At 39.6% G+C, this 25238-nt stretch overlaps 1 protein-coding gene across 1 annotated transcript; it reads right to left on the bottom strand.

Moving 5' to 3' along the window:
* Window positions 1–2892: 2892 nt before the first annotated feature.
* Window positions 2893–16564, bottom strand: e2f8 (E2F transcription factor 8; the record flags this gene model as incomplete). Its single annotated transcript, XM_083900950.1, has 12 exons — window positions 2893–3063; window positions 4595–4935; window positions 5424–5559; window positions 5649–5915; window positions 6103–6574; window positions 7356–7437; window positions 13514–13729; window positions 13838–13975; window positions 14104–14265; window positions 14706–15005; window positions 16167–16314; window positions 16394–16564. The coding sequence occupies 12 exons, from the start codon at window positions 16562–16564 to the stop codon at window positions 2893–2895; spliced, it is 2604 nt and encodes an 867-aa protein (XP_083757076.1).
* Window positions 16565–25238: the final 8674 nt, after the last annotated feature.

The following is a 25238-nucleotide window of genomic DNA, read 5'->3' on the forward strand; positions in this document are numbered from 1 at the left end:
AAGACCTGCTGCTCTGCTCACCCCCTCCCTTCAAATGTCGTCCTCGTCGTCTTTCTCTGTGTCAGCAGATGAGGTTCGTGAGGTGAGGGAGAGGGCGAGCTACCACGGCCGTAGCAGACGAAGCGTAGAGAGTGGAGGCGGGACTTCCGCTACAAGTAAAGAGACGCTTGATTTGTTCTCTCGCGTTTGTCCTTACAGGCTCCGGCAGAAACATGGCGTCTCGCTGCTAACAGTGGCTATGCGACCGCGGCCCGCGACCATGTTATTTTAAATGACTTTTTGAAACACTACGAAAATGAAACAAAGAATATTATACAGCGACAAGACAATGCAGGAGCACATAATATGTATACAAAAGTGGATTTAGGGTAATATAAACCCATAAATACTACATATTGTCCCTTTAAGTAATATTGAGATTCCATAAAATTTAAAAGGAAAAGGGAAAGATATCATTTGTAAAATCAAGATAATAGTGGAAAAACAATAAACACTGTGTTGTGATCTCCCCAAGTAAATATGAGAGTTTCTTTGTGTCTGTAGTGTGTTCAAATTCAGGGTGTATTTGTATTATTTTGGGGAAAGTGTTCATTTCTCAGAGCCTGGTATTTGGTATCTCTCTCTGTATATGAATTATATATATTTTCATTTTCTCCGATATATACCGTGTGTGTATGTATATATATATGTATGTATATATATATATATATGTGTGTGTGTGTGTGTGTGTATGTATATATACATATGTGTGTGTATATATATATATACATACACACACACACATATATATATACACATGTATATATGATAACTCTATGATTTCTATTGCTGTGTTTATATTTATAGTGTATATAGTGTTTGCAAAATACCTACATATCACATATATCAGATATCTGAATATTCTATTACTGTTAATCCCACTATGACTATTAAAATACGCCGAACCATGTGTTCTGTATCACAGCTACATGTATGACGTTTGCAGCAAAAAAAACCCCGCGTGAAAATAAGTTTTGAATTCAGAGTTACGATTGATAAAGTGCGCATTGAGCTGTTAAACAGATTGATAGACAGAGTGGAGCGGGTGACCGGTCCAAGATGGCGGCCCCACGGCTCGTCAGCGCCAATAGGCAGTAGCGGTCGATGCGGCGTCTACTGTTATATGTCTATGTGGTCTTACGGCGGAATGTCGAACGTCCATCTTGCCGTTGAGCGGCCATCTTGCCACAGTCAATCTAGGTAAGGTCAGTGATCTGCACGAACGCAAATACTCTTATCTCGCTGAAATCTTCACGCATTTATGAACGGTTTGGTTTCTTACAAACGTTACTAACGATGTTATAATTTTGGATGATTTACCATGTTGAAATTGCAGCTTTTATGTTCGGAAAAACGACTTCATTGTGCAGATTACGTGTGTATAACTGCTAGGCTACATTATCTAGCCAGGTTTTACGAACCACAATAACTATAACTACTACAATAACAATTAAAATAAATTTCAGTTTTTGGTGTGGTAAAGGGAAATCTTGCACCTTTTTTATTGCAAATAAATTTATTTTATTATATTTATATTTATTTTACATTTATAAAAGAATATTACTAATAAAATCCAATCATTTGAATGATTACTTGTTTAAACTTAACATGTTATAACTCAAATTATTTCATATTAAAAATATTTCTGTTATAAAAATATACATATATCTCATGCCATTCTGTTTTAGTAACCCATATTGATTTAACATAAATAACTTGTGTGTGAATATTCATTGCATCTTTCTGTTGTTTAATGCTATAATTATTAATAATAATTGCATAAATATGCAGAATCATAATTACATCTCTGATGTTTATAACAAACCGTTTGGAAATCGGTAGAAAATTGAGCAAGTTATGGTAATTTAATTAAAGTCCATGTACTACAACACATTACGGGTGAGCGAGCTGACTGTGGCAAGATGGCAGTGTGGATGTTAGACTCTATTGGCCAGCAGAGCAGACGAGACATCTACCCTTTATCCATGATCGTTTCAATGCATTTACCGTGGCTTGTTTGACCAGTTTACTGTAGAGAGATCCGTTGTGTTGTGATATTTGCAGCACATTTTTCTTAATGTTAAAATAATAATTAGATGTCAGTCCATGTCATATCAATACCAACTTTCAGTGCATTAAAAAGGATGTACTGAAAGTCTGTCGACCAAAAGAAAAGGAGACATGAACAAGGTTCTTAGAAAAGAAAGATTAAAATTTATTTAGCATTTTTACATTTAGTAAATTATTTTTTCTTATAAATTAAACTTACCAAACTGTTTAGTCTCAAAATGAATCACAGATATTCACATATTCTCAACAACTAAATGTTTTTTTTTAAAGGAGGCAACAGTTAACATGTACAATGTGCAAAAGTAAGTTTGTTCGGTTTTACTTAGCCACAAAATGATCAATTTGTTTCAAATCAAACTTGTATTTCAGCTAAAAATACTCTATCACACTGGGATTAAATGTTCTTAGATTATTACTCTAGGTAATTTGAAGGAAATTTGTGTTTAATCACCTGAAATTGCAGATATAACAAAAAAAGCAAATGTGGAAACTAACTCTGCTCCTTCTTTTTCACAACTAGCAGGACAATAGTGTTCATGAGTATCTGATGAACTTGGATAGAAATGTGATTTCCATGTGTCCACTGGGTCACAGCCAGTGTCTGGCAGTCATGGCAACTATTTTTAGAACAGACAGTGATAAGGATGAAGGCAGTGAGGCCGCTGTGAAATGTTCAGAGGTAATGCATATTTGTAACATGTCAAAAACACCCACCCGTCCACCACACAAACGCAACAATCATACACACAATTAAAAGTCATCTGTGGGTTTCCTTCAGGACCATTAGGAGTCCTCAGTGGCGACGTCCAGCTTTCTCTGAGGGATGTAAACTGTTTTTGTGGCAGCGTGTCCACCTGTGGTTACCATGGCGGCCAAAGGCGAGATGGGGACCTGGACTGGTGTCTGAAAGAAGCTGTGGGGGAGTGCAGTCCCTTTGGGGGTCGTCATCACAGGCTGGACAAGAGACAGTGATCGGTTAGTAAAACTGTGCAGGGTCCACTGAGTAAAATAACTATTTCTAGATGTTACTCTCATCGACAAACATTTTTCTTGGGAACAAATCACTCCAAACCAGCAGTGCTCATGAAAACTGTGGACAAAAAGGTCTAAAGTTTCTGATACAGCAAATTCAAAATGGTCAAAATAATTGGTCCTTTTAAAAAATACTAGTTATGTTGTGTTCATATGACAAAATGATCAATAGGGATTTTGGAAAATATAAAACCAGCTTAAGGGCGCCATATGTAAGAATGTGGCCAAAAACGGTTACTACACTCAAATACCGAGGTCTTTTAGGTTTTGTTTTCTCCGCTGTTGTAGCTCAGACGTAACTGGCAACCCGTGGTTGCTCGGCAGCTGAGACTCTACTGACTGCAATCATTGGTAGACGGCAGTAGGTGGCCCCACATGCCAAAACATGATTTTGCGTTCGACAACATATTTTTTTTAATGTGTTTTAATTTTAAATTTTTTTATGGCCAGTTGCTTTAGATTTATTACATAATGTACCTTTAGACTTAGTCGGATCTGTAGAATGAAGTTTCCAGCGTCCTTCTCTCCTTCACCTTTTTTTTCCAATAATTTTAATTTGACAACTTGTTAGTATCATCACAGTGATGCATAGGCTATTAGAGCTAAAACGATTTATCGATGCCAAAATTAATCGTTAACTATTTTGATAATCAATTTATCGGTTTGAAGCTTTTTTCATTATTAAAACAAGATTTCTGATTGTTTTAGCTTCTTAAAAAAACTTTTTTTTTCAATGAATACTACATTAAATTAATCATAAATACACTCTATACATTGTTAATGTGGTAAACGACTATTCTAGCTGCAAACGGTGTATAGAGGCCCATTTCCAGTGTTCTAATGGTACATTGTGTTTGCTAATGGTGTTAGAAGGCTATTGGATGATTAGAAAACCCTTGAAAACCCTTGTGCAATGATGTTAGCACAGCTGAAAACGGTTTAACTGGTTCGTTGATGAAAGGGCAAAATTATTTATTTTGAATAAAAATAATTATTCCTAATCTTGTCAATGTCTTGACTATATTTTCTATTCATTTTGCAACTCTTTTGATGAATAAAAGTGTGACTTTTAATGGAAAACAAACAAAATTGTATAGGTGACCCCAAACTTTTGAACGGTAGTGGTCACGACTGTGATTGACTTCTAGTATTATCCATTAGCTACCTGGTTACAGGTAACATCTGTGCATTTCCAGTTTCGAAAACATATGTGCTGTCAAATCCCAAATCTCCAGCTTCTGAAGGCTATGTCCATTTTTACATGCAGTCTATGGGTGATGTTATGTGTAAAGAATAACTACAGTATTTAAATTACACACATCCAAAGATTGGCAAATTGAGAGAGAAAAATGTTAACACTGTTCTCATGTGATAACTAGTGACCTAAAAGTGTCTAATTTAATTCAGGGATTCAAAACATTGTTAGTGTCTGAAAAGAACCATTCATTTGTACCTGTTGTAAACTGATCAGCGCCATTGGGTGAGGAGACACAGAGTGTTGGACAGGCACAGGAGACACTGGTTTGATGAAAACCATGCCTCTCTGCTGCAGAGCCAGTGGACTGGCCAGGCCGTTGCTGCGCTCCGGTGTCTGAGGGGCAGCAAAGGCGTTTCCTGGACTGGATCCAGAGATCAGACCCAGGTTCTGCAGTGTGAAGTTGAAGATGGCAGGACTGGGGCTGTGGAGGTGGTGAGCCTGCTGGGTGCTGTGTGGAGAGTCGGTAGCAGCAGCGGGTTTGTAAAGGCGGAGGCTAGTGGGCGTGATCTCCTGAGCTGAGGCAGCAAGTCTGGAGCCTGTTAAATCACAGAGCAAATGTAAGAACAATTGCAGTTATATATGTTATTAATTTTACAGATTCAATTGAATTTTAAAAATTTAATTGATTCAGTTAATTTTATTTGATGAAAGCATTTAAAATGTACACTATTGTTCAAAAGTTTGGGGTCATATAGTTTAAAATGTTGCCCTTCTTTTGCCCGTGCTAACATAATTACACAAGGGTTTTCTAATAGACAATAGCCTTCTAACGCTATTAGCAAACACAGTGTACCATTAGAACACTGGAAATGGGCCTCTATACACCTATGTACTTATTCCATTAACAACCAGACGTTTGAAGCTAGAATAGTCGTTTACCACATTGACAATGTAGAGAGTTTATTTATGATTCATTTAATGTTATATTCGTTGAAAAAAAATGGATTTTCCTTAAAAAATAAGGACATTTTTACTTTTGAACGGCAGTGTAGATTTAATAATAACAATTTGTTGCCGTATTTACCTGCAATTGGTGTTTGGTAAATGTTGTAAGTGGGAGTTGAGGCTTTGTTACTTTCTCCCACTGAACTTTTAGATTCCTTATAGCTGATGAGCGACTGTTGGGAGATTGGGATCAGGTATCCAGCTGGCACTAAAGTCTGGATTGGGAGAGAAGAAAAATGTCACACATAGCCTACTATCAGAAGTACCAGGATTATCACGGACGGCAGCACGGTTGTGCATTTACCTCAGCGTGCAGCTGTCCAGATGTGAGGGGCACGGCTCTGACTGGCGTCAATCCTGCCTCACTGTCGGAGTTGACCGCCTTGTCTTCTCTGTCCATGAACGTCTCCAAGCTCTGCTCTAGTGCGTGATTGGCCACGGCACCACCGGGTGTGTTCGCAAACTCTGGGTCAAGGTGGAGGGCACGTGGCGAGGGCCGGCAGGAGAGTGGGTGGCTGCGATGGGCCTTAAGACGAGCCTGGAGGATCTCGCAGAGCTTTGGAGAAGTGTCCTATGAAAATAATTGTTAGTTGCAGCTCTACTTAACACGATACAATGTGAGGTTGTATTTTCTGAAGTGTTTAATGCACTGCAGAAATGTAGGTTTTTAGTTATCAAACTGATATAAACTTGGCAGCAGGAGCCAAACATTATATTTAAGAACAAGGAAAATGGTTGAAATTGGGCTTATTTTTCACCTTGAAGTTGGGGTCAGTCCTCTTGGTTTTGGAGGGGCTGCTTTCTGAGGCACAATCTGAACGTAGCCGCTTAAACATGAAGGGGCTGACGTGCAATTCCTTGATGGCAGCCTTGCTCGTCGGGCTCTGCCCAGTCTTATCCTCAAAGGTCATGGAGCGCACGGCGAGGCTGGTCGGCTGCGGCTTGACCAGAGAGTTTGTCCTGAGGGAAGGTTGCAGGTAAACGGCGTAGGGAACGCTACCACACTGCTGAGGTAACAGGACAGGAATCAAGGGTGAACACTGTGCAGGGAAGTAAGCCACAGAGCCTGCGGGCTGGGTTGCCAGTTGAGTGTGTGGGGTGAGGTGGACAGTAGTGTTGTCTGTGGAACCCTGGGTTGGAGTTCGTAACGGTGTCTGAAGCAGTTCTACTGAATTAGAGGCTTTTGTACCCACTTCAGTGGGAGCAGGTTTTGAATCATTAGGCTTAGTCCTGAAACAGAAGCATGAGTTTGATTTAACAACAGCATTTTTCGTTCGTCTTAAAATAGACATATTACACCTTATTTCTACAAGTTAACCTAGTTCCCTGGTGTCCTAATGAACATGTCTGTGACATGCTTTGGTCAAAATACCTTAAGGATGAAGCACCACAGCAGTTCAATCACCAAAACAGCCCTGTTCAGAACGCTCGCTTTTGAGTGTCTGTCTCTTTAAATGCAAATGAGACACAGGAAAATACGTCAGCATCACTGAGGCTCCGGCAGCTAACAGCAGTTAGCATTTGGAAAAGTGATCATTTGCCGACTCTAGCCGACACATTGCCGTCAAATATGAACTGTATACACTGGAAGTTTGTGTAGAACTCTGTGCTGCACTGTGCAGCCAAGAATAGAACACTTTGTGGACTTCCGCGGAACTCCAGGAATGTCTCATTATGACGTAGCAATAAGTGCGGAAATCAACATTGTGTGTTTTATCTCCTGTGCTTAGACTGAGGAGGACCACAAAAACACGACCAAGTCATCTTTTTTCACACTTTGCCTATTCATAGGTCCTCTAGAGTCCCAAATATAAGTATTAAAATGATTTAAAAGTTGATTTTGCATAATATGTCCCCTTTAAAGATAATCATTTAATTACAGTACAGTATCAGTGGATAAGATGAACTTTATGTAATCATTTTTTTAAAACTTTCTTCTGAGCCAGACTTCTTTAATAGTCAGACTGATTAAGCTGAATAATTCATGCATAATGAATAGAACCAAACTTACACAGACTCCTGGTCAAGCTGAATCTTACAAATGGCAGCAAGTTGGGCCATTTTGTTTGGAAAATCAGTGTTTGATGAATCACCTTTATAAAAGAGAGGAAAATATGCATTGTTGGTATCATCTCACCTTTCACAACATACACATAGGGCTGGGTACCATTCATATTTGTAGCAGAGCAACTCAAGACAGTAATTAATAAGCAAAAGAATATCCTATGTTTACTGAGAATGTTGTTTAATTGTAAATATAAATAATTTCATGTGAGATAAAGATGTGGAGGAAAACAACAAAGATTTGGGGTGAATTCCAATTCCTTGCTTAACCCTCAATCTCAAAAATGCGCTCCCTCTAGTGCAAGTGCTGTCCCGATTCTCAGAAAAATTAAGTTGAAGGGCAAGTTTAAGGGCTGTATCGCCCTCGATATTGAGATTTTCCGAGACCACCTTGGGAGCAAGGGCTACCCAGAATGCATTGCGTGTTTTCACATAAGAAAGATGGCGTCAAAAGCAGCGAAGCGAGTGCGATACAAATGAAGTATTTTCTTTGTTAATAGACATATAAAAATGATGAAACCATTGTATTATCTTAGTTTAGGCCCATATTATGGATTACTGACGTCATTGTTGCGCAACATTTCTTTTTATTTTACGATCTTTTGTCAATAGCCGGCGCGCACATGCGATCGTTTACCCTTCAATAAGCCGTGGTGTGTGGTAACTGTCAGCTGAATATGTCCGTGGTTGTGGTATTTGTATGAGTATCATCTTATAACTGACAACCTAATAACTTGACTGACAAATGGATCGTAATAAATAATCGTGATGTAAATGTGTTCTTCTTCTTCTTCTTTGGAGTTGACAGACTGGACGCAGCTTTCATGTTATTCTGCCCCCTACAGTCTGAAGACGTATCTGCATTTAAGGGGTGTCCCATTTCTATGTGACAAAATAACCCACAACACTTGGTTTTGAGGGCCAGTTAAGATAAGGGTTGAGCTTGAGGGTTAAGATAGGAATTGGAATTGGCCCTTGTTGTTGGTGGTATTTAATAGCAACTGGAATCTGAAATGTATTTAATCATTCACTAATTGTCCTCTTTACTCCCAACCCTGTTGGTTACCTATCTTAAAGGGATAGTTCGGAATTTTGAACATAAGACCTATTTTCCAACTCAGCCGGTGTGATGGAGACGTCTGGAGACGTTTTCAAGAAATTTCATTCAGTTCTTCTAGTTGCTGAGTTCGCTGGTGCTATGGCTAGCGCAAGTCAATGATACAAGTTAGCATGGAATTAAAAACACTCATACCGACTCCACAGTGCACCCGAGGCAAATCAATTGTAACGGCAGACTATCGATGTGCATATCTGTGTTTCATATATTATTCTATCAACACAGATATGTACATCGATAGTCTGCCGTTACAATTAATTTGCCTCGGGTGCACTGTGGAGTCAGTATGAGTGTTTTTAATGCCATGCTAGCAGACCATTGACTTGCGCTAGCCATAGCACCAGCCCAGAAATGAAATTTCTTGAAAACGTCTCCAGACGTCTCCATCACACTGAGTTGGAAAATTATGTCCAAAATTCCGAACTATCACTTTAATTAAAGCTATAAAATAGAGGAAAAGGATAAGGAAAAAAGCAGAACACTGTGGCAACCACACATTTGTGGAAGAGGAGAAAAGCAGCGAGGGTGAGAGTGGTGACATGACAATGACTTGGAGTAGCTGCCTTTGATCAACACAATATCAGTCAGTTTGATGTCATCGTTAGGTCACCACATGTCAAAGGCTTCCGATGCTTATCTAAGGCAATAGACGCAGCTGTCGCCAAATCTGAAGGGAAAAGCTGTGGGGGCAAACAAAAGTGTACAGCCTGCCATAAAGTCAGTCATTCAATAGCAGACAATGGATGTATCCGATCATTTCGATGATTTTGTTCCACTTATGGAGTCATGTGGGTATTCGGTGAAGAAATTCCTTGGATGCGGGGCGTTTGGATCCGTGTCTCTGTGCTCACGTTCAGATACCAAAGATATGGTGGCTGTAAAGGCTATAATGATTAAAGAGTGTGGGCAAGAAGAAGTGGAAAACCTTGAACTACTCAGGCCGCTTGACCCAGATAAGAACAGCTTGATTCGGTTTCACAGGCACGTTAAGTTCCAAGGACATTATTTTCTGGAATTTGAAAAGCTGGACATGACTCTCAGAGACCTTCTTGTGGGCTCCCACAGGCCACTGCATCTGTCTGAGATTCAAGTTATCGCACAGGATATGCTGGTGGCTCTCAATGCCTTAAAAAACACAAGAATGGTACATGCGGACATCAGCTTAGACAACATAATGTTGATCAATCATCAGCTGCAGCCCTTCAGAGTGAAGCTGATGGACTTCGGTATGGCTCGAGATGTCTCCGAACTGTACCTTGGATATATCTTGCATGATCTTCAACACAGGGCGCCTGAAATCTTACTTGGTCTTCCTCTGAGTGAGGCTGTAGACATGTGGGCTCTTGGCTCTTTGATTGCCTCTGTGTATGTGTTGGCTAACGTGTATTCAGGGAAATGTATATTGGCGAACATGGCTGATATTGTTCAGCTGCACGGTCAGCCTGATCATCACTTACTCAATACTGGAATTTATACCGAAAAGTATTTTAACAAAAACGGCTCCTCGTGGAAACTGAAAACAGAGTGCAGCTGTTTCCTGAGCTCAGGGAGCTTCCTGAACTCCTCCTCAAGCTCCTCAAGCTCAGGGAGCGACAAGTCCAGTGAAGAGTCTACTGTTCACCAGTTGGTGACCAACACAGCATCAAAGTCCATGACCAGTCTCGATAACATCACGAGGAATCGTCCAGTTACAGCTGGCTACGAAGACACACAGGCATTTATAAGTCTCCTTAAAGAGATGCTGCAAGTCGATCCGGAGAAAAGAGTCAAACCCAGCAAAGCTCTGAGTCATTCTTTCATAACTATGAGACACTTCCCTAGTGACAAAGCACCAGATCACGAGAACGCTTCTACTTCCACCAATGAGAAACCACCAGAAGAAGCTAGTTCTGCCTCTGCTTAGCCTGTTTCAGGAGAAACTAACTTTTCTAGAGGATTCACTGATTTGTGTCACTCGTGAGCAACAATTCAAGCAGTTCATTACAAAGACAGGGCCGTGTAGCGGGTGTAGTGGCTTGCACTGTTGCCTCGCAGCAAGAAGGTCACAGGTTTAAATCCAAGGACCTTTCTGTGTGCATGTGGGTTTTCTCTGAGTTCTCCAGGTTCCTCCAACCCTTGAAAATTGTGCAAAAGTGAATTGAATACTCTTGAATGACTGGTCACCTCTCCAGGGTGTATTCCTGTGTACTCTGACAGCTGGGATTTGATCCAGCCCCCAACCCCCCACCATGAGCCTTGTGTGGGGAATTAAGTGGTAGATAATAGGACTGAATGATTTTGAATAAATATCTAATGGCGATTATTTTGACAGGAACTCCAATTGCAATTTTAGCGATATCAAAGGGTACGGTCATTTTTACATCCTTATTCTCATTTTCATTCAAAAAACATGTGATATTTGTGCAGATCTGTGAGAAACTAATGTGTTCTCTTCAGTCTGTAGAACGAAATATGTAAAGGACAATATAGTTTGTCTAAAATGATATTTTGACACAAATTTTGCGCCTCCTGTGACTTGAAAAATTGCATGCCATATTGCGATATCGATAAAAATTTTGATTAATTGTTCAGTCCTAGTCAACAATGAGTGTGTTTACATGCACAATAATAAACTGATTACGGACAATAATCGGGTAACTGGAATAAACCATTTAAGGTGTACACTAGGGATGGGGCCGATCCGATCCAGTATCGGGTTCCGATACAGACGTAATTGACGGATCGGAAATCTGTACAGTTGGATCGGAACTTTCCGATCCGTCTGTGTGTGTATGTCTGCTGAAATGTCTCCACATGTGATTCCCTGAATGCTCTGTTAGCTGGCTGCAAAAAGTGGAATGGGTTTCCTGAACTGAGGCGTGTCTCGATGAGACAGGAGTAATGATGCACGACTCCGTTCAGGAAATCCATTCCACAGTTTACAGCCAGCTAGCAGGCGAGCATGATTGACCAGGAGTTAACCAGGAAGTTCAGCCGCAACCTGCAGCCGAGCCGACGTAATCCCAGCCGTCACCGTTTTAAACGCCTGCTCGCTGAGGAGAACAGTTCTGACAGCGGCATAAAAACAATGAAAATCACACTCCTCCAAGCCAGGGTTCATGTAAGCCGGTATATATGCCGTTTATGGCTGTTGTCACGTGAATTTAGCTGGCGAAAAAAAATATCCCCAGCCAAAATGTCCGGTGAAATCAATGATTAACACGGAGACGCTATTTATTTATTTAAAACGGCGGCATTGCGTTGTGTTTGGAGATTGAACATTCACAGCTCGTCTGTGACTCCGTTTATGTGTGTGTGTCTGTGACTACGTTCGTGTGTGCGCTGCTATGCGTTCCTGTGTGTGTGTGTGGGGGGGGGGGGGTATGTGTGAGTGTCGCCAGGGGTCTGTAAAGTCGCTGTAAACGTTGTAAAAGTCGTACATATCACACTTGGCTGTATAAAGGAGTTTATTAAAGCCTTATAATCAAAATGATGACAAAAACAATGATAATAATATTAAAGCAAACAGAGCATCCATATCGGAATAGTATCGGAGTATCGGCAGCTATCTAAAGTCAGATATCGGGATCGGATCGGAAGTGAAAAAAGGTGGATCGGTGCATCCCTAGTGTATACATGTCTCTAAGAAATCAGATTATTGACAGAAACCTAGGTGTGTTGAACAGGTTTTTCAAAAACCGATAATGGCAATAAACTGATAATGAAATCAGTTTATTCCGTTTAAATGAGCACTTTAATAACCAGACAACTACAAAAAAACGATAATCAGTTTTTTAGTGTGCATGTATTGAATGAATTACAAAAGGCTGTGATTTCTGATGTTCGCCAGCATTTCTGGTTTCATATCAGCTCATATTTTAATAATATATTTACTCTAATTTAATTTAATGCCCTTTTGATCATCTGACAAGAAAGGTCAACAGGTCCTCAGTTGGGATCAGAGGCAAATACAGAACTAGGGAAGAGAGGAGAGGGAAAAAAGTAGTAATGAGCAACAACTAATTGCAGTAAAACACTCAATAAGAACAAAAACAAAAGATCTACCATCAACTATTTTTGATTGATTATTCATTTTTACATAATTAAAGCGGACCTAGACCTGAAGTTCCAATTAGCGCTGTTTTTTAGTGTGTATCTGCGTCATTACCTTGTTTAAGAAGCCCTGAAGGTTCAAAACAAACAGTTCAGCCACTGCTGAGAACGCTGTGTTTTATTGTAATCTCGGGCTCAGCGAGATCTCTGAAAAAACCTGGTCCGGTTACGTAAACACCGGTTTTCCAGAACAGCAGATCGTCCTGCTCCAGGCACTAGTCCGGGCACATCCGGTTGCGTACATTGAACCGCAGAAGAAGAATAACGTACGTTGTGGAGGTGTTTCACGAGCAACAGTGTCTTCTGACTCTGGGTCTGACTCCAGGTCAAAGACATAAAAGGGACTGTCTTCTGGGTGTCAGATTTGAGTCTCAAGTCTCGCGGCTGGGAAACACCGTCAGAAAAGAGGATTTCTATCGGCTCGTTTACAGCAACTAGGAGGTTTTTGACCATAAAAACAAGTTAATGTATGTTAGTAGACCTCCATAACTAACATAATAACAAAATATATGTGCAACAGGATGTGAGCTTTAAAACAAGCTCTCTGCTTTTCAGCTTGTTCTTTAAATGTGAATATATTCAGGTTTCTTTGTTCCACGTTACAAATGAATCATTAAAACCGATTAATTTTGTGGACAAAACCAGATTAAATCATTATGAAAATTGTTAGTTGCAGGCTGAGAGAGCAATGATTAGGTTTTCAGCAAAAACACTGCTGAAAACCTCTGCTCTCTCTTGGGTATCGGACACTGAGTCACTGCTGCACAGACCATTCAGATACAGCCGTAATTCACCACTGCTTGATATAACATTTAATATGAATTGGTCCTCTGCAGCACCAGTGTTGTTCAGTTATATTAAACTTATGCTTCCAGAGAAAAGTTTCCTGTACTCACTGAAGGACTTCTTGACAGGACTGCTCGGAGCCGAGTTTATCTTGCGTCGGTCGTCCTGAATGCTCTTTGCCAGCTTTACGAGGGACGGGTGTCGGGTGAAACTGCGTTTGGCCCCATGTGACGTAAAGAGTTTTTTGGCACAATTATCTACAGACGCGCGTGACTCCAGGACAGGTTTCTTCCTGGATGGGCACTCGGACGTAAAACTCTCCATGTCTGAAACGAGAGTTCAATGTTGGGTCAAGTGCTGGCAAGACGAAGTCAAACTCCGGAAATCATTTTTTATGAGGAATACTGTATGAACTTCAGGATGTGTGTTGATACCTTTAATCTGTGGGAATTCTACAGGACCGACCCACTCAAATGCCGGTTTCCTCCCTCTCTTGTCCGTCACATGAACTTTCTCAATGAGCTTGAGGCTTCGCAGCACATTAGCAATGTCATAGAGCCGGCGCACTTTGGCTGCAAACACGGGAATCGCCAAAAGGAAGAGACGTTAAACCGTGAAGTTGTACACTAAACAAAGTAGTAATGACATGTACTGCAGTCAGTTTTGACTACAACACGACTACTTTATCTTCTGTACTCACTCTTGAACTTGTTCTTGTCTGGATCCGCGTCCTGGTCCTCGCCAATCAGGATCTTCGCAGCCACGTCCAGACTGACCACACGAGAATCAGACACTAGGAAGAGCATGACGAACTTCTGGCTCATCACCCGCAGAGATTTGTCCTTCCGACTGTTAACGGAGGCTAGAAAGGACAAAGAGGACATTTTACTTTTTACTTTGTGTTATCTGGCAACATTAGGAAAACATGGGATAAGAATTAACTTTGTGTTGACGGTGTTATAATTAACCCATTGACGGCGGGAGAGCATTAGCTGCATTTCTACCATTGACTGAGGCTGAGAAATCAGTCATTTAGTAGCCATTGAACCTCAGGTTTTAGAGACATTTTTTCCAGGCGCTTCAGGCCTTAATGGGTTAAACAAATGTGTAAGTATACAGTGTTTATCTTTCTGCTTTAGGGTTTCCCGCCAACATAGACTCAGACATTAGGTAGCCTATGTGGACACTGAAAAACAAACCATGTCTATTCTAACAGTCTTTTCAAGGATATTATCAGATTAAAACATGGATAGTAACAGAAAGTGGAGCTACACTACCACTCACTTCTCCTCTGTGACCCACCTGCTTTGAACTCTACTCCTGGAAGTTCCACGAAGAACAGCTCCTTCTGTTCCTGCTCCTCGATCTCCAAATCCACTGCCCCACTGTTCTCCTTCTCCTCACCGTCGACGTCGAGGAGTCGTTGGATCTGCTGCATCTGCTGACCATACCGGTGCTCCTCGCCCACCTGCTTCAAAATGGCTAGCGTCTGAGCCATTTTGGAGCGTCCATGCCATATGTACCGGTTCTTCGCAGATCGGCTCACCATGTGTAGACTCTCCAGGACATTCATGATGTCGTAGATGCGCCGGCGCTCCACATCTGGACACAAAAGAAAAACAAACAAATAAAACAGACTGATGCAGCTCAGTGGGTCATGTGGTGCGTTTCCACTGGCTCGACTCGCCTCGGCACGGTTATGTTGTGTTTCCAATAGCATAGAACCTGCTACCAGGTACTTTTTTAGTACCTGCTCTGGTTCCTATGGTTGGTGGTCCTATGGTTACTATACGTGACGTCGCCAGACGGCCGGCCACTGATTGGTCAGAGTGAATCAAGCCTAACGATGCCGAAATTTAGATCGGTTAAAAAGACTTAACAATCCTATATACGGGTTAAGCTAGGTTTATGATCGCCGTAGTGTGCCGGGAGTGCGACAAAAATTACACCATCCTCTGTTGGGCCGGGCACGTCAGCTCCTAGAGGTGTCGCGGCGATTGGGCGCACACCTCTGGATTTTTGTAACTTTGTTGGATGCTGCGCGTGCCAACCCGGGTCGAGAAGGTCCGCTTGTACAAACCTGCACAGTCAGTCAAATGGCCTTAAATTCATGGAAGGAGGTTGTAACCACGTTATAAAAAGATGATTGTTTTGCCGTAGGACGTTGACAAACATGGGGATCGCTTTGTGTTGTTACGTTGTTGTTTACTACTGTTGCTAGGCAACGTACTTTACTTATGCCATTTCTACTGTTGTTCATTATGTGTGTTTATAGGACGTGTTGTGTATTACTTGTTGATAGAAAGGAACTACGTAACAAAACGGTAAAATGAACAACTCTGCTAAAGACGTCCTAGATACAGCGTGTGTTGCCATGTTGGATTATGACGTTGACTTTCTGCTTATTTACTGAATATTTTTGTATTTTAGTCCAGTGACTGTGCATTGATAACTCCGCCCATGTTGATTCTCTACTTTTTTTGTAGTGGAAAACCAACCTAAAATGTGCCGAGGCGAGCTGGGACCATAGTGGAAAAAGGCCAATAGTGACAAACGGTGTTTTATTGTCATCACAAACTGAAATTTGACCCTGTATTATCCATATAGACCAGACTGTTTTTGCAGTTACAGCTTCATAGTCTAGTAATATCCCTTAAAATATATTAATAGATTATTTAAAGACACTTTGTTAAAAAGTAAGCAATGACAGATTCAATGGCATTAAAAGTTCAGGTTGATGGACATGGATATTATTGGACATACTGAGTTCAGTGGCCACATCATCCAAGCAGATGTCGTTGTTGAGGGTTGGGTTTGGATAATCTGGGTATCGGGCGAGGAACTTGTGACAGAGTAAACCCAGACTCTTCTCTTTTCTGCTCATTTTCTCAGATTCTCCATTTTCAGTGTCCTGTAGGATGATAACACAGAAGAGGTGGGTGTTTTATCATAAAGTACATACCATGTGTTATTGCTAGATTTTCTTCTACCTGTATGGAGTCGAGAGCTTCCTGTCTGCCGTGGTCCATGCATAGCTCCTTCTCTCGGTTCCTGATGTCAGGACTAGCAGCACTGATGAGCATCTTAAGGTTCGATGTCGGCGTCCAGGGATCAACAGAACCCACTTCCCTTCCTTTTTTAGGTGTGGTTAGAGGACCCATGATTCTCCACTGACACAGCACACGTGAATTTTCTTCTTTTTTTTTTTTTTTTAATCTGGGGTATTATAAAGCCATCATCCTAGTCATCAGAGGGAGAAAACAAACCGTTAATAAATACCACATATTCATTCATTTTAATGAGCTCATTTACAGTATTGTCTTGTTTTAATCAAACTGCTTCATTTTATTTGTTTCTGTGTGGCACGTACTAATATACAGCAGACATTAGGTAGTGTTATTACATCACAGGAGAACTCTAAGAATGGAAATAAGAACTTAATGATCTGTACTACTTCAAAAGTGAATTGAAGACCTACCTCTTTAACCTGACTAATATTATTTTATGATTCTACTGATCATTCCTATTATTTTATTGACCGTGATTACCATTACTGCTACCATTGTATGTTTTAGCTTATTTCTGACTTCTAATCAAACTCTTCTATTCATTATATATTATTATGTACCGAATCAGTACAACCTTTCATTACACGTGTTAAATAAACTTTGTTTACTTTTTGTATTTATTCATTTTTCTTGTATTCCCCCTGTGTTATGTTACAATAGGGTCAGATTGTAACGGTATCATTTATATTGCATTCTGATATTCCACTCCTTTTTCTAGGTGTGCTATTATATGCATGTCTTCTTTTATACCTTATTCATATTAAATAGTTTTATCTATATTTAGATCTATACGAATATATTCCATGCATGTAGTGTTTTTTTCTTATGTGTCTGATAGCAAGTTGCTAACACAAACAGCCCTGTCTGTCAATATATCTGTGATTTCTAAGCTAACACACATTACTAAGTAATTATCCCGGCCGAATTTTCGTTGATGTAAAGATTTACCGCCTTCTGTGCGCCACATTTGTACAATAAATATTTTTAAACACCAGAGTGACAAAATTGAGTTAAATAAAACACTGATTTATTGACTATTTATGTTGCAAAAGTGATCAAAAGTGTTGTTAATATCGTACAAACAGGCCAAGGACTTATTGGCGGTTACTGACGTGCGCTCCTTCCAATCATCGGGCAGAACGGACACGGTGGTCCCGCCCCTTTATTGAGAAGCAGCCAATGGGGCCGCGGCGCGAGGCGGCGCAGAGGAAGTGAAGGCTGTCCCGCGCAGGTATACTGTTTTTGAAATCCTTGGCGCGGAATGTCTGTACGGTAAAAACATCAGTGGTTTACTTTTAAACTTCCAAGTGATTAAATTTCCAACTACATTAAAGTGTCAACAGCGACACACACACACACACACACACACACACACATGTTCCGCGCAACCGATTTGAACCACGGTTTACGTGGATGAATGAGCGCCTCAGAGGGTTGAGAAGCGAACATTAGCACAAAAACCGGACAGTCCGGAAACTACCGACAAATCGACGGCTTTTCCTTCACATTTTTACATTAACAATAGCAACCGCTAAGGCTACGTGGCTTTAATGTTACTCGGTTTACAGCGAGGAGGCGGCAACGGCAACACAGCGACACCAGAAACCACTGCTTTGACCAAACACTCGCTAAATTATGAAAGGAAATGCGCACCCGTATTCACAAATGTGTTTAGACTTACCCCAAATCCATCAAATAAGCTTTGCTCGAAGGAATCTTCCCGGTAAAGTTACAGTCCGGATTACAGTCCATGTGTTTTTAAACACTAGATCAGAATAGTTCGAAAAAGTATCATACGTTCATAATAAAGATGTCAGATTAATATTGTTTTCATGAGCGCAGACGTCTGTGTGCTGCTGGTCAACTTTACAGTAGTAGAAGAGCAAAGTTTTCTCAGTAAAAGAGACGAGTCCATTTGTGTTTGACCCGCCCAGTTTAAACACGATAGTGACGTCATCATCATCCCAAACGCAAAACCGGTACTTCCTGTATGAAGCGCGAGAGGGAAAGAAAGAGGCGGGCTCAAGTCACGCGCACACGCACTCACCACAGCATACATAACATGACACGTAGTAATACCGGAAGTTGCCCACTAACGCACTTTAACTGAGAACATGATTGTTTCTCAAAGGGATACTTAAAAATGACTTTTGTAGAAGTTCGAGTCATTTTACATTAGTAATACTGTACTGTAATTTTCTGATCTAAAATGTACTTGAGTAATCTTAAATATCTCAAAGTCAGTTAAATGCGATGCAATGTTTGTCTGAATTCAACAGTATGTATATACCTGTTTCAAAGTGTAATCAGGCTGTTCGAATCATGTTGTTTTTCAGTTTGGGAATGACTTGGCGTTTATCTTTAGATCAGTTTAGATCAGGGGTGTCAAACATACGGCCCGTGTGCCAGAACCGGCCCGCCAGAGGGAATGATCCGGCCCGCAGGATTAGTTTGTTGTTGAAACTACCTGTGTGATGTGTAAATGGTAAATTTAGGGATAATATTATTGAAATTGCAGTTATTTTTTCTCATATTTTGTCAAAAACATACTTCATTAAATGTAAAACTAAAGGGAAAAAAACACTGAGTTCTTATTATTCATATGTTATTATGCTATTATTTTATTGATCCGGCCCATTTGAGATCAAATTGTGCTGCATGTGGCCCCTGAACAAAACTGAGTTTGACACCTCTGGTTTAGATCCAGGGTGTCCGCAGGGTCTGAAAAAATCTTCAAAAGTTTTAAATCCAATAATTTGAATTTAAGGCCTTAAAATGTCCAAAATTCTCCTAAAATCTAATAAAAGGGTTTAAATACAATTTTGAAAGGTCTTAAAAAATCTATTAACATTACTTTTATTTAACACATGCATAAACTTCAGTCTCGCTTTGAAATGTTTTTGATTTTTGAGGATGCGATAACAGAACTACAACACGGAACTAAAGTAGGCCACCTGTGCTCCCCGGTGAGAATTTATCGAGCACCACTAGCAAATGTGCTGTGCGCGTGCCGCGGTGTGTTACAGCTTAGCATAGCAGGAGAAAACTTAACAAAAGCCCACAGCTAAGCCAAATTGCTTGCATAAGATGGGTAACGATTTGTAGCTCCACTTTTGATACTCAAGTACAGTATTACTTGAGTAATGTTATTAAAAAAAAGTGACTTCAACTTTTCTGGTCGGAGATATTTTTATAGTATCCCTTTTAGTGTAATAATACCAGTGTCAATAAAAGCTCTTGGTTGGGTCTAGAAAGACATGGAAAATCACTCAAACGAAGCCCTGAATTCCAAAGTCCAGAATATTGTAATCCCTGGCATTTCTCAGTATCTCAGTATCTCAGTATGGAGGACTTTACACACCCTGGTCATGTATGTTGTCACTGATCTGTTTGTGTTCTGTGTTGAAGGTTGTTGTTATTGTATTTCTTATGGTCTTGTGTACATTTTACTATTCTTATGTTTGTGTTAGGACAGATATAGTATTCACATTATTTTTTATTATTTTATTAGAATAAGTTTGTATATGTAGTTTAGATTAAATAAGAAGATCTTAGGACTTGATAATAAAATAGATATGTTGGCAGTTAACTGGTGTACCCAGACCAGGTTTTTTGAAAATAGTTTAAATAAAAATTCTGCAATCAGAATACATTATATCAACGTCTGCCTCATCTATATCAATATAACAGTCAGATTTAATTCACAGCTATCAGTGTAACATAAAGTATTCATTAAAATAATACGTTGTTATATTTTGGGCACAATATTTTGCAGTATATATATATACATATATATATATATATATGTATATATATATATATATAGACCCATGTTTCTTTGGTAATAAAACAGAACCAAAACTGCTTTTGGTGTTTGGAAAGCAATATAAGAACAGCTGTGAATCATCCATCACACTCACATGCACAGATGTGGTTCGCTCTCCACGTTACATAACTAATTAACACAATTGTTTTGATGAAAGAATTTGCTCCGTTTGCAGTAAACTTTGAATTACTTGATAATTAGTGGCCAAATACATTTTTAGAGGAGATGGAGATGAAGGTGGGAGGGTCAGAGGGGTTTTAGAGGAGGGCAATTATTTCCCCCTGGGTCTGTAAATGTCCTTTGTTGAACAACATGTCACTGAGCTTTTGTAATTTGATGAATTGCACATGTGGATAGAATATAAAAACAAACAAACAACACAAGTCCAGTGAGAGGCTGAGGCCAGGCAGGCTATTATTCATGCATAGAGGTGGTGTGTGGGTATAGTCCTTTGTGTTTAGCAGTCACTCTAAAGCCAATAACCTGCCCATGGCAATATACATTCAGGCCCCATGTGATTTAAAATGTAAACAAACTGTGCTGTTTGTGCAGAGAAAGACCATAAATCACCATTTTTCCTTCACCCAAAAATTAGCATTTGTATTTGGTTTAGAGTGAAAACTCTGATTATTAAATAACATAACAGGAGTGATTCAATAATGTGTTAGTGTTAGCGTCGACATATCAAAAGGGAGGTGAGTCATTGAGGCCTTTTTCAATATAAATTTGATTTGGTCATTACACGTTGTTATGTCTTTGTTTGGGCGCGGGGTGGCAGTAGAGCTCCGCTTACTGGCAAATCACCATGGAAACCGACAGGCACCTTCAAGGATGCTGGGAGAGAACGCAAGCATCCAGTGACGTAATGTTACGGATGCAAGAGAGAGCCTGCTGTGACGTGCAGCACATCCGGCTCCGCCCACATCCAACCCCGCCCACATCCAATGCAACAGCTCTACCTTCGTTCAGTACGTCGCTGTGCTGTGTTCATGACAACTCGGAATTTTGGAAGCTTGCTTTCAAAGGAACATTTTATAAATATGTTTGTTCCCTTTTTTAATATATAGACTTGCTATACAATTATTATTTTGAACATATTTTTTACAACAAGAATCATAATTTAAACATATTAGTTTCTTTATTAAAATATAGACATGAAATTGTTATTTTAAACCTATTTGTTGTATGAGCATTAAGTTTGTTTAAAGTGATAGCAATACACCTCCTTTTGTCCAATACACATTATGACTTATTTTTTCCTGGCTTGTCATATTTGTAGCCCACTGTTGGACTGTCACATTTTCATTTAGGGAATGAGTTCTTAATTGATTTAACGTGGTTAAAAAAATGGTGATATATGCAGACACACTTTGCATATTCCAAGGTCAGAAAATAAAGTGTTTTTTTTATGTCTATATATTTTACTAATGGTTACCCCAGATTTATCTGACTCATCAACAAAGTTAACAAAACACTTCATTTAATAAACAAACATCCTACAGGACTATGTGATCATATGAAGAGAGACATCAGGAGACGAGGAGGAGCTGAGTTTTAGGCATGTCCTTGAACAGAGTAGGAAGTATATTTAGTTTATTAAAAGCAACTGGGCTGATTAACAGTTTAGTTCCATTTTATGTATTATTTTTTTGTATGAGGGGGTAAGTACTATGATTCACACAAAATGTTGGCTTTTTTTTTTTTTTACAATTATTTAGAACACAATTCGTTTTTTCCGTGTCTTTTCTATTCATTATTTATTATATATATATATATATATATATATATATATATATATATATATATGTGTGTGTAAATATATATATATGTGTGTATATATATGTTATATGTATATATATATATATATATATATATATATATATATATATACATGTATGTATATATCTATTATCCATTCCCTTAATGAAAAAGTGTTCCAAAAACAACAATATGACAAGCAAACAAATATATGTTTAAAATGTTCATTGTTGTAGCATGTCTGTTAATTCAAATAAAAATGTGACAGTTTGTCGTGTCATAAATGAAGCAAGCTTCCAAAATTCCCAGTTGTCATGAACACAGCACAGCGACGCACAGAATATAGGCGGAGCTGTTGCATTGGATGTGGGCGGGGTCTGGTGTGGGCGGAGCTGGGTGTCGCAGCCGTGACTACTTAACGCTCTCATCCACAGAGGCAGAGAAGCGGACAGCACCACGCGAGAGGCAGAAGGAAAGGAGGAGAAGGAAAGAAACGGAGAAATATGAGGTGAGCACAATTTTTTTAATTAAATCTCAGAAACGTCTCTCTAATGTTTTTGTCTCCACGTAGTTGGTTTAGTCTATGAATTAAGAATAGTTTCCAGAAAGCTGGTCGCAGGTTTCCCTGCAGGGATGATGATGATGCTGCAGCTCAAACCTTCAGCAAGCAATTTGTTCCATATCACAACCTTTGAGTTGTTTGTTTGTTGAAAACTTAAATCTACCTGTACTGCATGGCACGATATAACACGTTTGTAACTGACACAAAGTGGACCAGTATGTTGTTAATAGGCGTGTCGGTGAAAAATCTAACACCTGGAGCAATTAGCAATTAGAGGTTCTCATTTATTTCCATAATAATAATAATTTGACTATAATTAGTTTGATTAGAGAGTAATCTATGAACTATTGCAGGTTACACAATTAAAATGTATTTATTATTGGTTGTGTACAAATATAAAGTAAAAAAATATATATGAGTATATATATATATATTGTATATCATGATCATTTTTTGTTTCCCATTTTAAAAACCACTGCTTGTTAAAGGATAAAAAATAATAAGTCGACAGGATTTGGTCATGACATGCATAGAGGTGGATTAATGCATTGTTGGATTATCCTTGTATTTGTTGCCAGTAGCTAAAATGATTTATATAAATAATACAATTATTATTTGATTATTATTATTATTCTATTACACATCAAATCCATTTCTATAATGCTTCAATATCAACATTTCTTTGTTTTTTTTCTGTCAGGACACCACACTTGACCTCTGACCTGTGAGTGACCCCTGGACGTTATCATGTATTTATTTTTTAGCTTTTTTGTTCAGATGGACGTTTCCTGTAAACTTGAATTTTTCTCTTTTTTGCGACACAGACATGGAAACCAGCCCTCATGTACTTTCTAGTGACTGATTGTGGAGCACTACAATGGATCATGATGGTGTTGTCGGACGAGATAACCAGTGAGGTTATCTTCTCGCCTTCTCTGCCCTGATGCTCTTTTCAGGCCAGTCTCTTTTGACCAAAGCAAAACTCTCAAGGAATTACACGTTTGAGACACAGCATGTGACTGAGGTCGGATCCCCCAAAAGATTGGGTAGTATTGAACGACGGACAGTTTTCCCTCATTTTCGATAGACATTCATGCACCATACCCGGACCCCGTGGGAAGGGGACTGAAATACTTCGAGCAGGTATTACCCAAAAAGGATATTAAGCTGCTGGGAGCATCACTTATGGGAAGATGGAGGCAGGAGCAGAGGCGAGTCCACAGCAGCATTCAAGGAAGAAACCTGTGCTGCATGGCTTGGAGGACCAGAAAAAGGTGAGTTAATGACTGACCCTCCTTAACCGACTATCCACCTGCTCAGTGTCGTTTGAGTTGAGTGTTCATCTTTGAAAGCTTGAGTTTGAACTTTGATCCCAAACAGTAAGCCCAGATTTAGCTGCTTTTCAATAGCAGTGGATGTTATAACCGGTCTCTTCATATAAATCAGTTTCCATGACAACTTAGTGCCGAAACAAATGTTAAGCCTCGTATCTAAAAGTCAACAAAAAGATCCAAAGCATTAGTCAGGGCTTCCTGACTTTCTCCAGCTTTTGAAAGAAGGATATTAGGATTAATTCAAAGCCAAGCGCCCAGTGAAAGCAGTGTCTTGTTAAAGTCCTCTTTGAAGCTTTGTGGTTGTGTATTATTACTTAAGTAAGAGTACTTGATACTGCCACTCATTTGTTTCTACAGTACTCTTGTTGAACACAAAGCCAATCTCTAGTTCTTCATGGTTTGACTGTAGATGAGGGGATGCAGGATTCTCTGCAGGTTGGAAATTAGAGCTGCAAGATATTATGGTCCGAACATCATATTATGATGTTCGGACCATAATATCTTAACTGCAATGTAATCGCAATATCTGTCAAAAACAATGACGATATTATTGTCATTGTTTTTCACAGATATTGCGATTGTGACATCTTGCGTTCCTTTTTTGCTGCATTCATTGCTCAACCTCTGGGGTTTACCTTATCTGGGGTTCCCTGATGTGAGGGTTATCACTCGGTACAACTGTAAGTTGAGCAGGTGTTTGAGTTTGGTCCTTGCCAAACCTGGTTCTGTATGAAATAATGTGGAGTTTTGTTGGACTTAACTCCCTATGCTAAAGATTACACTCAATAAGAAGGTATAGCAATTTTTTCCATTTCATACCTATCCTCTTTGCACCCCCTGTAAATTATTGAACTGATCAGATGTGTTAAATTAGTCACTTGGGATTATGTCGAACATGAATATTTATTAATGGGACCAACATCCCAGATGCCGTTTTCCAGTTTTCCAGACTGCCAAGCGTTCCTCTTGGAATCTCAGATACTTGATAATTGGATGCTGCATTAAGCTCAGTATTACTCAAATTACCATTACCATACCATTTCTAAAAAAGTTTTTGTCATTCGCCTACTCAAAGGGGACATATTATGCAAAAATAACTTTTTAATAATTGTAATCCTTATATTTGGGACTCTGGAGGCCCTATGAGTAGGCAAAGTGTGAAAAAAGATGACTCACATGAGATGTTTTTGTGGTCCTCCTCAGTCTAAGTCACAATTTTAAATTCCTGGAATTGTTGTCTCGCGGAGCTCCGCTTTCTCTCTAAAAAAACGCGAGAGTGCAGACGAG

This window comes from Microchirus variegatus (genome assembly GCF_963457635.1).
Source record: "Microchirus variegatus genome assembly, chromosome: 14".
NCBI classification, from domain to species: domain Eukaryota; kingdom Metazoa; phylum Chordata; class Actinopteri; order Pleuronectiformes; family Soleidae; genus Microchirus; species Microchirus variegatus.